This window comes from Neovison vison, chromosome 3 (genome assembly GCF_020171115.1).
Source record: "Neovison vison isolate M4711 chromosome 3, ASM_NN_V1, whole genome shotgun sequence".
NCBI classification, from domain to species: domain Eukaryota; kingdom Metazoa; phylum Chordata; class Mammalia; order Carnivora; family Mustelidae; genus Neogale; species Neogale vison.
Genome location: NC_058093.1, coordinates 103,721,817 through 103,737,975, shown reverse-complemented (window position 1 = coordinate 103,737,975; position 16,159 = coordinate 103,721,817). Strand labels below are relative to the sequence as shown.

The 16,159-nt window shown below is 47.2% G+C and overlaps 1 protein-coding gene across 2 annotated transcripts in view; it reads right to left on the bottom strand.

The window, feature by feature from the left end:
* Nucleotides 1–6,753: 6,753 nt before the first annotated feature.
* The window catches only part of STEAP3 (STEAP3 metalloreductase), a 48,877-nt gene continuing 39,471 nt past the window's right edge, over nucleotides 6,754–16,159 (bottom strand). For both annotated transcript variants that reach the window (XM_044242608.1, XM_044242609.1), the window contains exon 5: nucleotides 6,754–9,610. In XM_044242608.1, the coding sequence (XP_044098543.1) occupies nucleotides 9,329–9,610 (282 nt within the window). In that variant the 3' untranslated portion in view covers nucleotides 6,754–9,328. The remainder of the gene's footprint in view (nucleotides 9,611–16,159) is intronic.

Below are 16,159 nucleotides of genomic sequence, written 5' to 3'. Positions count from 1 at the left end.
TTTGCTGCATCGTCAAATTTTTGATGAGATATTACCATTCCATTTTAAATTTTTGAAAAAATTTTCACTCTCATTTCCTTTTTGATTAGTGATTTATTTGGAAATCTTTATTTTAAATTTCACAATGTATGGGTATTGAAATACAGCTTTGTGGGGCACCTGGGTGGCTCAGTGGGTTAAGCCTCTGCTTTCGGCTCAGGTCATGATCTCAGAGTCCTGGGATCGAGCCCCGCATGGGGCTCTCTGCTCAGCAGGGAGCCTGCTTCCCCTTCTCTCTCTGCCTGCCTCTGCCTGCTTGTGATCTCTCTCTGTCAAATAAATAAATAAAATCTTAAAAAAAAAAAAAGAAATACAGCTTTGTATTCTTGATTTTTAACTTTTTTTGCACCAAGTTTGGAAAGTATATTTGTGTAACATTTTTTCTTTGAAGTTTTTGAGATTTGCCCAGGTCTAATATATTTTCAATTTCTTTTTTTTTTTTTTTAAGATTTTATTTATTTATTTGACAGAGATCACAAGTAGGCAGAGAGGCAGGCCGCCAGAGAGGAGGAAGCAGGTTCCCTGCTGAGCAGAGAGCCCGACATGTGGCTGGATCCCAGGACCCTGGGATCATGACCTGAGCCGAAGGTAGAGGCTTTAACCCACTGAGCCACTCAGGCGCCCCTCAATTTGTTTTCTTGAGAAGAACATCATTTCCTTATTCTTTATGATACCAAACTTATTGTTATAAGCAAACACATTTTTGTTTGTTGAGATTTCCCAGTATAATGATGAGTTTATCTACATTTTTTTCTTTGCTTTATATATTTTGAAGCTACATTATTAAATGCATATGCATACAATTCTTAAATATTTAAATCTTTATCATTATATAGTGACTCTATCCCTAATAATGTCCTTTGTCATAAAGTATACTTTGTATAATTATCTAGCCACCTCAACTTTCATTTGGTTTCTTTTTGCCTAACATATTTTTTACTATTGCTTTATCAGGCCACTTTTAAATAGTATATAACTATATAGAAAAATCCCAATCTGGTAATCTCTTTCTTTTAATTCAAGAGTTTAATCCATTTGTATTTATTGTGATTATTGATACAATTTGGATTGGTTTCTAACATTTTACCTTTTTGTTTTTGATGTCTTCTGCTTTTTCTATGTTATTTTTCTCTTTTCTTGCTTTTTGAGAATTGAAATTTTTGTTTGCTTTCTTATTTCATTTTTTCCTCTCCTAAGGATTTGGATTTTATATTTTTAGGTTTTTAGTGGTCACCCCTGGCATTTTTCCAGGCTTACTTAACAAAATCTAAATTAGTCCACAATTTTTTCCACCCCAAATACAAGAGTCTTAGAACTTTTTTTTTTTAAAGATTGTATTTATTTATTTGGCAGAGAGAGACCTGGAGAGAGAGGAACACAAGCAGGAGGAGTGGGAGAGGAAGGAGCAGACTTTCTGCTGAACAGGGAGCCCAATACAGGGCTCGATCCCCTGGATCATGAACCGAGCTGAAGGTAGATACTTAATGACTGAGCCACCCAGGTGACCCAAGAGTATCAGAACATTTTAACTCAGTCATTTACTCAGTCACCCTACATGCCATTGTTGTTTGATCTTTCAGTATGCCCTTAAAAAAAAAATCACATAAGTAGAACTTTTTGTTATTTTATATAGACATGCCTTGTTTAGATTTATCTTCACAGTTATTATATCTTTGTCTACCATTCCTTCTTGTTTTTTTACTTCCCCTGGGACCACTTTCCTTCTATCTGAAGTATACTTTTAAGAAGTTCTTCAGAGGGGCGCCTGGGTGGCTCAGTGGGTTGAGCCTCTGCCTTTGGCTCCGGTCATGATCTCAGGGTCCTGGGATAGAGCCCCGCATGGGGCTCTCTGCTCAGCTGGGAGCCTGCTTCCTCCTCTCTCTCTGCCTGCCTCTCTGCCTGCTTGTGATCTCTGTCTGTCAAATAAATAAAGTCTTAAAAAAAAAAAAAAAAGAAGTTCTTTAGATAAGAACTATTGATAAACTCTCCAGTTTTCGCATATCTGAAATATTCTTATTTTGCCTTCTTTCTTAAAGATCAGTTCTGCTAGATTTAAAATTCTAAGTTGGGAATTATTTCCTCTCTGCACTTTCAAGATGTCAGATACTATTTTCTGATTTCCATTGATTTGTTAAATTTGTTACAACTGTGAAATGATTTTGAGCTTCCTAGTGTGTCTAGGTGTGGTTTCATTTTTCAGATTTTCTTTCCTGCTCAGAGGTATACATTGTGCTTTCTGCTTTTCCTGAGTCTAGTATTTCATACCATTTGAGTTCCACTTACTTGTATGTTAGACTTTTTCATTTTAACCTCTATCCCTTTAACCTCTCTTTTATATTTTCTGTCCATTTGTCCTTTTTTTTTTTGCATTCTGGGTATTTTCTTCAGCTCCATTTCAAAATTCACTGATTTTCTCCAGTCAGCTATTAAATCCATCAAAATAGGTTTGTCTCCAATAATCTCTCATTTCTGAATTTTCTATTTTTCATCATACCTGGTCCTTTCATTGTGCCTTATTTCTTACTTATTTTTGTGACTCTATTTTTTAATCATTTAGTATATCATCATTTTCTTTTTTTTTTTTTTTTTATTTGTCAGAGAGAGAGCAAGCGAGAGCGAGCACAGGCAGACAGAGTGGAAGGCAGAGTCAGAGGGAGAAGCAGGCTCCCCACGGAGCAAGGAGCCCAATGTGGGACTCGATCCCAGGACGCCGGGATCACGACCTGAGCCAAAGGCAGTTGCCTAACCAACTGAGCCACCCAGGCGTCCCAGTATATCATCATTTTCTATTTGATAATTGTGTTCTTTGAAGTCTTTGGGCATTGTGCTTCTGTTGACTCTCACCTGTGGCTTGTTGATCTTAAATACTGAGCTCCCACTTGGTTGGTCTGAATTGAGGCAGAAAGGACTTAAATTTGCCTCTGCTAGGAGCCAGGGACAGCATTGTCTGGTTTATTCATATGTGCATGCATGTCCCCATTTATTTTCTGCCCTAGTGTTTCTCTTACCTCCTGAAAGCTTAGCAGTACATTAAAAAGTATATCTTTCGTCCAGGAACTAGTTGCTTTGTAGCATGAAGACTCCTCAGGAAATGAAAGCCTTAAGTGAATTCTCTAGTTAGGGAACAGTTTTAACTGTTGGATAAATTAGATTTTTATGAGTAGGCTCTGCATATGATAGAAATTATAGAAATAAGCTAGGTTTCTGGTCTGGTAAATGAAATCAACACTCAGTAAACAAGGGGTTGATTATTCACTTGATGGGAGAATTGGCATAGAGGCTGTTGGTTGCTAAGTGCATCAAAAGTTCCATTTGTGGGGGTACCTGGATGGCTCAGTGGGCTAAGCCTCTGCCTTCAGCTCAGGTCATGATCTCAGGGCCCTGGGATCAAGCCCCACATTGGGGCCTCTCCTTAGCAGGGAGACTGCTCCCCCCCCCACCTGCCTCTGTCCCTACTTGTGATCTCTCCCTCTCTCTCTCTGTCAAATAAATAAATAAAATCTTAAAAAACAAAACAAAACAAAAAAACTTCCATATGTGACTGTCCATTTCTCAACAGAGAAAACAAAAATGAATCTAAAGCATTTTGAGTAAATATAAGAGGTCAAACTGAGTAAGATAAAGTCCCTGGAATCATTACAGAAATTGATGGGGGAAAATAGAATTTACCTAAGCAAAAACTCCACTTTGCTCCCCAAACAAAATTAGTACGTTTCACCTTAGACAAAAAGAATGTTATAAACAAGTTGTTTCTTTTCATTTTGGCTAATCCTATCAAGGTTCCCTGGACATCTCCTTTTGGACTTTCTCCAACGATTATTTGCAACCTTTTCCTCCCTCTTCAGCTGTCAGAGTCAAGTCTTCCCTCATGGTTACACTTAGCAGATGCCTCTGACTTTTTTTTACAAAGGATACAGACATCATCAGAAGAGAACTTCTACACCTTGCATCACCAAAGTAAATCCCCCACCCAGTGGCACATATCCTCTTCTCCTATTTTAATGTAATTAATTAATGGGGGGGGGAACAGGAGGGGCAGAGGGGGAATCCCAAGCAGGCTCCATGCCCAGCACAGAGCCCAATGTGGGGCTCCATCTCACAACCCTGAGATCACGACCTCAAGAGTCAGACACTCAACTGACTGAGTCCCCCTAGGTGCCTTTCTCCTAATATTAAAAGACAAGCCGCTCCTCCACTCCTCACCGAAGCCGGCATCTCTTTACACATCCTCTGGGACTTTGATCCCCACTCTCTCTCTCATCTTCAACTTGTTCTTTTCCAGGAACACCTATAACATGTTCAGGTTAAAACAATGGGGAAAAATACCCAAAAAACAACCAGCTCTCCTTCTTCTACCCCCCTATTTCTCCCCAGTGACCAATCTTCTCTTTCTCCCACTTCATAGCCAGATCTCAGATGAGCTGTCCACTGCTCTCCATTTCCGTACTGGAGTTCCGTACTGGAGCCCTCCAGTACTCCACTGACATTCTTACTGTAAAGTTCCCATATTTCCAAATCCAGTGGACATCTGTTGGTCTTCACCTACTGCTACTTTACTGCTCCACAGCACTGAACACTTCAGACATTCAGGGTACACTTGTACATGCACACACACTCATACACTTCTTTAGATCTTTTTTAATGTCAGTTATAAAGAAGACTGATAATGTTGAGTATCATTGTATTTCTCTTAAAACCAATTACTGGGGGTGCCTGGGTGGCTCAGTTGGTTGGACGACTGCTTTCAGCTCAGGTCATGATCCTGGAGTCCCGGGATCGAGTCCCGCATTGGGCTCCCAGCTCCTTGGGGAGTCTGCTTCTCCCTCTGACCTTCTCCTTGCTCATACTCTCTCTCACTGTCTCTCTCTCAAATAAATAAATAAAATCTTAAAAAAAACAACAACAAAAAAACCAAAAAACAAAAACCAATTACGGGGGGTAGCTGGGTGGCTCAGTTGTTAAGCATCTGCCTTCAGTTCAGGTCATGATCATTGAGCCCTGCATCGGGCTTCCTACTCAGCGGGAAGCCTGCTTCTCCCTCTCCTGCTCCCCCTGCTTGTGTTCCCTCTCTTGCTGTGTCTTCCTCTGTCAAGTAAATAAAATTTTCAAAAAATAATAATAAAACTAATCACTATTCATTATTAGTGTTGTATATGTTAGTGTAAATTATTTCTCCTTTATATTGCAATTAAGACCTTTTGATTAAGAAAGTATATGCATAGGGGGGTTCCATTTCTAAATTTCACTTTAGGTGAGTAAAAAGGGTTTTTAAATGATCTATTAGCAAAAGTTGGTGCTGGCCAGGTGGGATTGAGAGTTTCTGCACTACTTTTCTCTTTATAAAGAAAGCAGGGCAGTGACCCAGTAGAAGCTAGCTTCTGCACTTCCAAGGGCCCATGTCATTGCTTTTGAAAAAGATGCAGCTTGTCAAATAGCTGCGTGACGAATCTTCTCTGAAACTTTTATGAGTTATTTTGGTTGTTCCTTACTTAGTTCTGGTGTGAACCACCTTAATAATGGACATAATGGACATTCTTTCATCACTTTTTTTTTTTCCCTTAAGATTTTATTTCTCTGAGAAAGACACAGAAAGAGAGGGAACACAAGCAGGGGAGTGGGAGAGGGCGAAGCAGGCTCCCCGCTGAGCAGGGAACCTGATGCAGGGCTTGATCCCAGGACCCTGGGATCATGACCTCAGCTAAAGGCAGATGCTCAAGGACTGAACCACCCAGGTGCCCCTCATCACTTCTTTTGAAGTTTAACTCTCTCAGGATCATGTGTGGGAGGACACGGAGTTGAAAAACAAAACTCCAAGCATGAGATGCTTTTTGCTGTTGAAAATGATTTGTAGTGAAGTTGTTTTCTGACCATGGTTCTTTTCTTTGGAAGGCTCTTTTCATGGGCTCAAGGCCGTCTTTTAGTTATTGTTCCCAAGAAACGGATTTTAGCTACTAGACTGCTTTGTGCACATGGGTTTCTTTTTCCCTTTCACCCCTATCCAGTAAGACAAGACAGCTCTGCTTTAGTGGAAAAGCTTGGCTACCTAATAGGTCGGCGTCATGCCTTTCAGAGATGGGGGGCTGTGACCACATCAGCAGTGTGTACAGGCCTGTCTTCCTAGGGAGCTGACATCCTGGGGAGGGTTAACAGGGCAGCATGCAGCCCAGCAGGGACAAAGGAAGCCATATAAGCCCTTGTTACTTAAGAGTGTCTGAGGATCAACACCATCCATGTCACCTGGGAGTTTATTAGAAATGCACAGGCTTAGCCTCACCCCAGATCAGTGACTCAGACCTGTGTTTGAACTTGGTCCTTACTGAGACTCCTGGTGCACATTCTAGTTTGAAAAACACCATTGCTCTAACCTACATTCAAAGCCGCAGCCTTCCAACAGACCGCAGCGTGGACGCTGCTTCCTCCAGGAAGCCTTCCCCAGACTCCCCTAGCTTAGGCTTGAGTGTTCTTTCATACACACAGTGGATGCCCCCCCACCCTCGCCACACTATCACCTGGATCTCATCTAGCCTTCCTTGCCTGTTGCTGTAGGTATGCATACCTGACCTGTCCTTCCCCAGAGGTGAGCTCTAGCCCAAATCATTCTGGCCTCGCCTTGCCTATTGCCTGACTCAGAATAAGGACCGATCGGAAGGCTCATGGAGCCAGTGAATGAATGAGTGAGCAAGTGATGAGGAGGACAGAAATAAAAGCCTGAAATTCACAGAAGGTTAGGTGTTTATTTTTTGCTGCTGCTTAGACAAGCTCTACAAGGTCAACACAAAATACACAGACTGTTTCAATGACATTGATTTTAAACGTCCACCTCAGACCACGGCATTTAGGATTTCCAGAGCACATTGGTTCAGGCACTTTTGTACCCAGAGGCACATAGAGTTTACCAGGGTGACTCGCTCTCAGGGGGATGCTGTTGCCAGCTGCCTGGTGAGGTAAGGAAGAGCAGCAGACACCAAATCAAGCCCAAGTGCATAACGCACCCTGCCTTTCATGAGTTGATTGTCCAGCTGGTGGGTGGCCAGGTCCTCTACTACACCTGTTCCCTCCTGCCACCCACCTTGGAACCAGTTCCTTCCCCTGAGAGCACCTGTGGCAGAAGGTGGGCAGGGGGAAGAGGAGGAAGCATACTGGATTTTGCTGAAGGTCAGCATCTTTGGTATAAGGAAATTCCCCGGGGCCCAGGGAGGGTTAGAGAAGGCAGGCAGCCAATCCAGACTGGGGTTGAGATCCCTGGTGGATCCTGGGTGCCCCTGTTCTCCCTGCTTCCCATCAGCAGGAAATGGATGGGCCCTCAGTTTGTGAAGCAAATGTTGGAACCTGTGCTTCGCCCGCCTCCTTTTCAGCGAGCCTCTCCGAGGATCAGGGCCCATTTGGAAGACAAGCTTCTGCCACTCAGCCTTCCTGCAGATGGAAAACATCTGCAGGAAGCCGGCAGCTTTGCCTGCACTGCCTTCCCTCCATCAGTCACTGGCCTAATGAGATATACTTGCACTTGCCCCGCCCCCCTTTTCACTAAAGGACGCTTACGTGCTCTACAGACATGTAGAGCTCATGAAGCCTCCCTGGGGGGGGGGGGCAGGGGCCTCCTCTTCTTGCAGCATGGTCTTGTCAGCCTTTGCTGGCTCGACTCTCTGTTCCTGAGATCCCCTTTGGCCTAGAAGACCAGAGACATGAGCATGACCAACACTCCCCATTCAGATCAGAATTCAGCATTTGCCTCACTTGTATCTTCCATTGGGACTTCATCCCCTCTATGTTCAAAGCTGCTTTTTTTGTGGAGGTGACAAGATCATCCTGGTTCTAGAGGCGGGGGTGGGGGTGGGGGTGGGGGGAGGAGGGCTTGGCCAAGAACAGCTGTTTCGCCACAGGGGACATAAAAGCGGTTTCGGTAGGAACGAGCAAGAGATGGCATGGGATTTGAGGCCACATGTCCCATGACCCTGTCTGTGGTGCAGCCTCTTGTGCTTTGGGGCAGAAGCACTTCGAGTCTGTAGCTTTGGTAGTAAAGACCCTCCCGATGATTTTGACCCACCTGGGGTTGGTGATTCTTGGGTGGGGGGGTAGGGGGGATCCTGTCGCCCACATTCTTCCTGTTTCCCTGGAGCAGTGGTGAGCTTGGAGCCAGTCTGGTCTTCTGGCAGTTTCTTTCCCTGCCAGTGGAAGACATCTGACGAGGTCCCCAGTGTTTTTTCCACAGGCCCAATCCAGTGGAGACAATCAGTCATCAGTCCTTTACGCCCTGGGTGGGCCCCAGGAAAGCCTTAGCTGGGATGCCCAGCACTGTCTGCCTTGTTTTCCCCTCCCCCTCCAGCTGACTTCCAGAGGGCCTGCTCTGAGCCTTCCTAAGAGATATCCAAACTAATGATCTGAAAGGTGAGAAGGCACAGTGGTTTAAGGAACGGTCATCAGCAACTTAAAGGAGGGAAAGAAATTACACTTGTTCTCAAGATGGTTCATTAGTGGCTCCCAAACGGAGGTGACTTCACACTCCCACAAGAGAGCAATGTGCTGCCACTGTTGGGGATTTAGGACTTCCAGGGGAAAAAACTCTCCCCAGCTTGGGAAGGACAAGGGAGGTCAGCCTGGGCCCCCTCCCCCGCCCCCTCCTACCTGGCAAAGGAGCCTCCACACGTTGGCTCCAGGGTCCAGACAGCAGGCTCACCCCCCCCAGGGGCCCTGGCTCCCGTCTGACCTCCAGCTGCTGCCCAAGGTGAATGAGGGAGGCGGCCAGCCCCTGCTCTGCCTGCTGGGTCTCGACTCTTTAGCCCTGTGCACTGAATCCAACTCCAGGTTGAGCTCTTATCTGTCCCCTTAGAGCCCCAGCTCTGCAAAAGCCTTGGGGAAAGCAGCAAAAAGGGAGTGGGGACACAAACGGATCGAATCCACCAAGGTACAAGCCTCTCACTGCCCTTTTTCACTGCAAAGAGGGTGCGTCCGTCTCTGCAGAGATCCCAACAGGGTGAGTGGCTGTTCTAACATCTGACACTGGCTTTTTAAATCTACGAGTTGAAATCTCCAGAGACTCAACTTTTTAACTAAGTGAGTATAAATGCAAATCCCGTTATATATATGAAATCTATACGAACACCTATGTCACACCCGCGTGTGTGCCCTTCTGAATATTACACCGCGTACATCAGGGTCCCAGGAATTCAGACCTCCAACCACTGCTCTGCACCCAATTTCACCATACCACACGATCCAGAAAAGCAGCCCCGACAGGCCCAAGGGTACTGTCCGGCCCTCCGTCTGGTTTCTGGGGCCGGAGGCAGGTACCTCACACGTGGCTCGTCTTCTGGGCCAGGGTGTGGTCCATTGGCAGAGCAAACTTGACGCCACCATCCTTCTCCCAGCCCCTCCGGATTCTGGAGAGCTTGCGGCGGAAGCAGGGGAGCAGGAAGAGGCCTTTGGCCAGGATCACGACGCAGGGCACCAGCAGCGTGAGCGTGAACGTGGGAGGCAGGTAGAACTTGTAATGGCTGTCTTCGAAGGCGCGGGTCCAGCCATAGGTGAGTGTGTGCAGGGTGCTCAGCACCAGGGCCACAAAGCCCAGAGTGGACTGCGGGAGAAAGGAAAGCTGGGGTTAGGGACAGGCTGGTGACACGCCGTGATTCCTCCAAGTGCTCGTCTACCTGCCTGGCCAAGGGAGAGGAAGGAGGGCTGCTTTGGTAGTTGAGACTGTGGGTTCAGATCCCAGCCCCTCACTCACTCTGTGCAGGACCTTAGCACTACCTAAACTCTGAGAGTCGAAGTTTCCCCAGCAGAAAAATGAAAATAATGTCTCTATCCTGCAGGTGTGTGAGGATCGAGGGAATCATGAGGATCTGATAAAAGTGATGCTGCTTTTCCCCAAACTGTGTTATTTGTACCTCTGGTGGCTGCCAGGGGGAGGCTTGAGATGGAATGAAGTTCAACGACGTTTAAAAAATTTTTTTACAAGTTTTGTGCATAGTTTCATGTACACTGGAGTCACAGGTGTCTGCCAACAGACCAAAGCCAGAATTTCACCAATCATATTTGGCCTAAGATGAAGCCAGATAAAATAGTGGATTGGTTTCAAGTTGATTGAAACATGAACAGAAAGTAACAAGCATACTCCGTGTGTGGATTTGGCACCACGAGTGAGGGCAGCTTGAAGTCTGCGGGCCGGGCGACCTGACACCATCTGGGAAGCCTGGCTTTAGAGCATCACGTAAATGCTCTTGGTGGGGGCTGGTCCCCCACCCACCCACACCTTGACTCATCAACACCTCAGATGGAAACCCCACCAGGTTCCTCTCTTGCCTGGAATGGAGTGGATACTGTGTGGAGACCGAGACGATCGTAAACCCAAATGGAAGCGGTTTACGCCATCTTGCTGGGAAGGAGAGCTTGCCAGCCCTTGAGCCTCAGGCGGGCTTCTGTGTACCCACCTACTCCAGCCAAGGCCTCTCTTCATCGCCACGAGGGCTACACAGTCCTGAATTCCCTGGGAGCTGGGAATTCCTGATCTGTAGCTCTAGCCTGGGAATCTCTAGCAGTTTCTTATGGACCACAAGCGAGGCATTCCAGAGTCTACTCCAATGACACTGTGATCCCTGGGCAAGACACTAACTGAGCCTCAGTGACAAGTCAGTGGTCCCCAGAGCTAAAGCTGGAGATGTGGGGGAAGTGCTGTACAGATGGGCCAGGGATCATGGAGAGCATGGGGCACCCAAGAGGCAGGGCACAGAGGCACAGAGGAGAGGCACTTGGGCACACTGAGAAACCATGGAGAGATCTGGGGCAGGAGAGCCCTGTGTTTATTACATAAGGAATGAAAATAGCGGTGACTCATCAAGCCATGAACACGTATGCATTTTCTCCAAGGAGACGCCAGAAGGGTTCAACTGAAATGTGGCAGTATGACGGTACTCGGGGTACTCTGGCTTGCAGCCTTCCACAGGGAAGCTACAACTGGGCCTCCTGGATTTCCTTCCAGCCCCGCTTGTCAGCACCGATCCAGGGCTCGGCTGAGAGACATGGTCTTGCTTGCCATCCCCGCCAGGCACGGTTCTAAGTGGGTCTGATTCTGCTACCTGGCCTCATTCTCACTCCTCCCTTGCATGGAGAATGCCTTGCTATCCCCACTCCAGTACAAACACCAGGATGGTCAACCTTGGTCCGTGGAAGAACACTGTTTGGAAGAAGTACCTGCAATACTTTTATGAAAAAACAAACATTTTCTAATGGCTCTACACTCTACATTCATAGACAGGTTCCCAACTACAGCATTTTTAACCACTAAAAAATACTAGGTGCCAAGAGATTCCCCAGTTTCTGGCCTTCCTAGTCATCTCTGTGTTTTCTTTCTTGGCTTTTAATAACTTCGAAGATGTTTTTATCCTGTCTTTAACAATTTCCTGTTGGGAAGAGCCATAGTTGGCTCTGTGCTACTACCCAGTCAGGTCATATGAAAATGGTCAGCCCCCAAAATGAAGGCTCCCTGACTGAGAGTCACAACCAGACCCTTGTCACTTCCAGAGGATTCTATCAGGAATTCCAAATCTCCTCTCAACTTCTGACCCACACCAACTTTGTCTAAGTTCTGATCTATCGATATTGAAGACTGGGGTTAAGAAGGTCCCCAACACTGAGGAAAGATATGGAATGAATATGCAGACTATATAGAGAACTCCCAAACTCAACAAAAGAAAACCAAACACCCCAACTCGAAAACAGGTTAAGTACTTGAATAGAAATTTCTCCAAGGAAGTCCTATGGATGGCTAAGAAGCACGCAAAGAGATGCTCAACAACACTCATCCTCAGGGTAATGCAGGTCCAACCCACAGTGAGATGTTGCCTCATACCCATGAGGATGGCTATGGTCAAAAAGCCCAGAAAATACGTGCTGAGAGGATGTGGAGAAATTAGAAGCCTTACGCACTGTGCATGGGTGTGGCTGCTGTGCAAGGCGGGGGCAGGGGAAGACAGGCTCCTCAATAAATTGAAAAGACAATTACCACTCACTTTGACACTCCGACTTCTCATGTACCCCCAAGGAATGGGAAGCAGCATCCTGAAAAGACATGTGGACACCCCCTATTCCCAGTAGCCAAAACACGGAGGCAGCCCCAGTGCCCACCAGCAGAAGAACGGACAAGGGAAAGGGGCTATTTCTAAACAGTGGAATACGAAGAGGAAGGCAGTTCTGACACCTGGTGGGACATGAACGAACGTGAGAACCTGATGCTATGCGAAATCAGCCGGGCACGAAAAAGACAAATATTGTAGGATTGCACTTATGTGAGCTGGTGAACTCAGAGAGATGAAGTGGAACGGTTGTCGCCCAGGGCTGGGGGAGCAGACCGTGGGGGTTAGTGATTCATGGGGACAGAGCATCAGTGTTGCAGGATGAGACAAGCTCTGGAGATGGACGGTGGGGACGGACTTAGTATTGCTGAACTATGTACCCTTCATGGTTAAGAGAGTATATTTTGTGTTATGTTATTTTACTGTAATAAAAAGAAACTGAGAGGGGAGGAAAGGTCCCCAGCACTGACTGTCAGGAATAAAACTTGAACAAACTGGACAACCACCCTGATGCTCAACTAGCTGCCCGCCCAGCTGCCCGGCCCCAAACCCTTGCTCCCCTTACTCACATGGATTTACTGGGCTTTAATCGGATGCAGGGAAGCCTTTTACTCCTGAAGACTGTGGTTTTCAAATCTGGCTTCATGGTAAAATCACGGGGAGCCTGGGAAAAGCAGGAATGCCCAAACCTGGCTGGCAAATGCACTTGAGATTGGCTTGGGGTGGGGCTCCCGCATCATTAGCTTTTAGGAATTCAGCGACAATGCTCACGCAGTAAGGACTAAGAACAACTGATTAAGGGACTCTCCTCACAGGAGCCTTTCCAGCGTCAGGGATGAGAAGCCCATGTGTGTGCCCCCCCTGCCTAGGCTACAGATTATGATGGACCTGATGGACCTGATCCTATATATCGTTCCACAAAGATCCACTGAGCCTTGATGGGCCACACTCTGCACTTGGGGCTTCCCTAGATGCTGAAGCAACAAGAACCCACCCAAGCCGAGGAAGCGAGCCCTGGTGGCCCCCGGGGAGGCCTCCGTATTTCCCTTAGTGACATGCCCTGGAGCTCCAGGGTTTGACCCACGTGGGCCACCGTCCCAAGCCCCTGATTTGGAGGGATGGATTGTGCCAGACGATGTGGATGTGCGCTGGGAGGGCACCAAGATAGCGGCTCCCATTCCCACATCGCCATCCTTTTGCCATCCCAAATTCCACGGTGACAGATAGCAGGAAGCCCCAGCCTCGGGCTAATGGTCTACAGAGAGGGCTAACAGCCAAAGATCAGACAGTAACAAAGGGCCTTTGGACTTTGCAATCCCAATGGGACACCTGGATGGTTCCAGTGAGTTCATTTTCCTAAAACGCTCTCCTTGGAAACAATATGAAAATCCCACACTGCCCTGCCCCCAACCTCGACAACCCCTGCACTCACCAAGCTCAGGTCATTTACATTGTATGTAATCTTGTTAGCAAAAAAGAAACAGCCACGTCGCCAGTGTCTCTTGCTCCTGGTCAATTACTGAGGCGTAGAGGGGCTGTGGACAGTCATTCATGAAGCTGGGGTCAGAGATGGTCTCTGTCATTATTTTAGGCAGGTGGCTGGCGTGGGCAAGGTCACGGGAAGTCCCTTTCACTCTGGGGCAGAATTGAGCTGCTAGAGCAGAACCCTGATGTCTCCGAGCAGCCCCGACCTGGCAATTCGGCAACCTGACAAGGCTTAACTGGCTTACTTCGAGCAGTCAGCACAGCCGAGACCAAACCAAAGCCATACAGCCATAACCACAAACCCCCAAATTTACACCTGGGGAAACAGCTCAGGAACAAAAGGATGAACAAAAGCACAAGCCACCACCACAGCGTCAAGCTGTTTTGGTGGCTTTCAGCTCCCTAAATCATCAGAGACTCAGGAGTCAGGCCAAGTGCATCGAGGAGCATGGGTCTCCATGGCCAGCGGCTCAACCTTGGTGACCCGAGGTGGTTGGGTGCGGCAGCGGGAGGTGACAGGGTCCAGGAAGCTGGCTTGGGACTGAAACCCAGAATCCAGTGGTTCCGCAACCTCGGCCTGCCACCCCAGCGGTTAGCACACACATACACCTGTCACCCAAGGAGCTCACAACAACAGACTTCTCAAGCATCTGAGTCCTTAAGTCAGGGGTGGGTCTGGGTAACTGTAATTCTCCAAAAGAGCCTTGTGACTTCAGACATGGAGATGATGGCTTGTAGTTAAGAATCACATTTTTCATTACTGTCCCGGACACAACCAGGTATACCACATATGTAAATACAACTACTAAATCAATAATCGAAAAAAAAAAAATCTCTCCTTAGGACATGCAAAGCCCGCTGACATTTTTGTAACATTCTGTCCTATTTCATTTTTTAAAAAGCTGGCTGTGACCCACTGAATCCATTTCACAACCCCCAGTGAGTATCGACCACAGTTTGCAAACCCGGCCCTGGACCATTCTGATGCTCAGGGCGGGAGTCTCTTGGCCTACTGTGAACTCAGACATTGGTAGCTTAGTCAGGGATAATGGAAATGTGGCCACATACCCTAAGAATGACAGCAAGATGCTTTCTACTTTCTTCCACATGTCGTCTCTCACCACAGCTCTGCAGGCATGAACTCCATCTTACAGGTGAGGTGAGGTTCAGGGGGTGTTTGTCACCTGCCCATGATTCCAGAGCTGGGACAGGGGGAGGCAGAGCTTGACTCCAGGCCCTGGGTGCTGACAGTTCCTCCTCCCCATATTAGCGCCCTCGGGAGACAGAGCATTTGTTTTCATGGACAGAATGTGGGCGTCTGACTTTCCCAAGTAAAACCCTGCCTCTCTACCCATCTCCCGGCCTTGCAACCCGCCTCCCCTTGCAGTGGCCGAGGGACTAACATATTTACGTTTCAGCTCTTCAATATGTAAAGTTGAGCCCGGCCGAGAGGTTCCAGCCCGCTTTTGCTAACAAAATCAAATCCTTGGGCTTTCTCCGGGCAGCCAGAGCCTGGCTTGTAATCTACGGCTGCTTAGTGGAGCAACTTTTCGGTGAGGGGAGCGACCTGCAGTCTGTTTTAATTGCGGATAAACCATGCACTCCAGGATACTCCAAGCAGGAACAGGAAAATCCGAGATTTGGGTGTGCGACCCAAGGGGATTAACGCAGATAAATAAAATTCTGTTCTTCCCCTGTTGCTGCTGGCATGTGTCGGCCTGGAGCACTCCTCCAGAGACCTTCGGAGATGAGCAAAGCCAGTGACGTTCAGAAACAGACATACATCAAAAAAACCCCCCCCAAAACCCCAAAAAAGCCCAAACAACCACAACTGTGTTTTGTTCTAGGGAATGTAAGCATCACCAATCGGGAACAATTCATTTGGATTGCATAAGAGCACTGGACGGTCAGTGTCCCTCTGTGAATCCTGTACTGTGTCCTCAACATCCAGAGAAGAGACGGGACAGGTTTGTGTGGATACTGGGGGTGGATAGGAGTGCTGTTCTCTGCCCCAATCCAGTATCAGTGACAGAATGTAGCATTAGTCAGCACCCCTCCATGGAGGGATGAGTTAATCCACCAACATTTGGGGGGCTGACCGAGTACTCCGTATAGAGAACAGTGGGGGAATGCCAAAGCAATATGAAAATGGTCCCTGTCCCAGTCATCCTTGTAACTGAAATGTGGCTGTGCCTGCCTTGTTCCCTATCACACCGGAGGCCTACCACGGGGCCTGGCATGAAATCACCGCCCAATAAACACTACCCAAAAGAAAACCCGCAGAAAGGCCCCGAAACCTTTAGCAGCATTTCCTAAACTGTGTCTGGTGGAATGCAGTTGCTGTTGTCTGAAAACCAGAAACAAAGCAAAAAGCCAAACCTGCAAAAGTGGGGGGAAGGAGAGTGTTCATGGTCAAAGAAGTCTGGTTAACAAGGTCGGTTTGTTGTAGACGTTACTAGAATCTTTGATGTCCCCAAAGCACACTCTTAGGGAAGCAAATCTTTTCTCAAGTGTATTAGACTACAGGTCTCCTTTTCTCTGGGTGTGTCACAGGAATGGTGTCCTTTGGG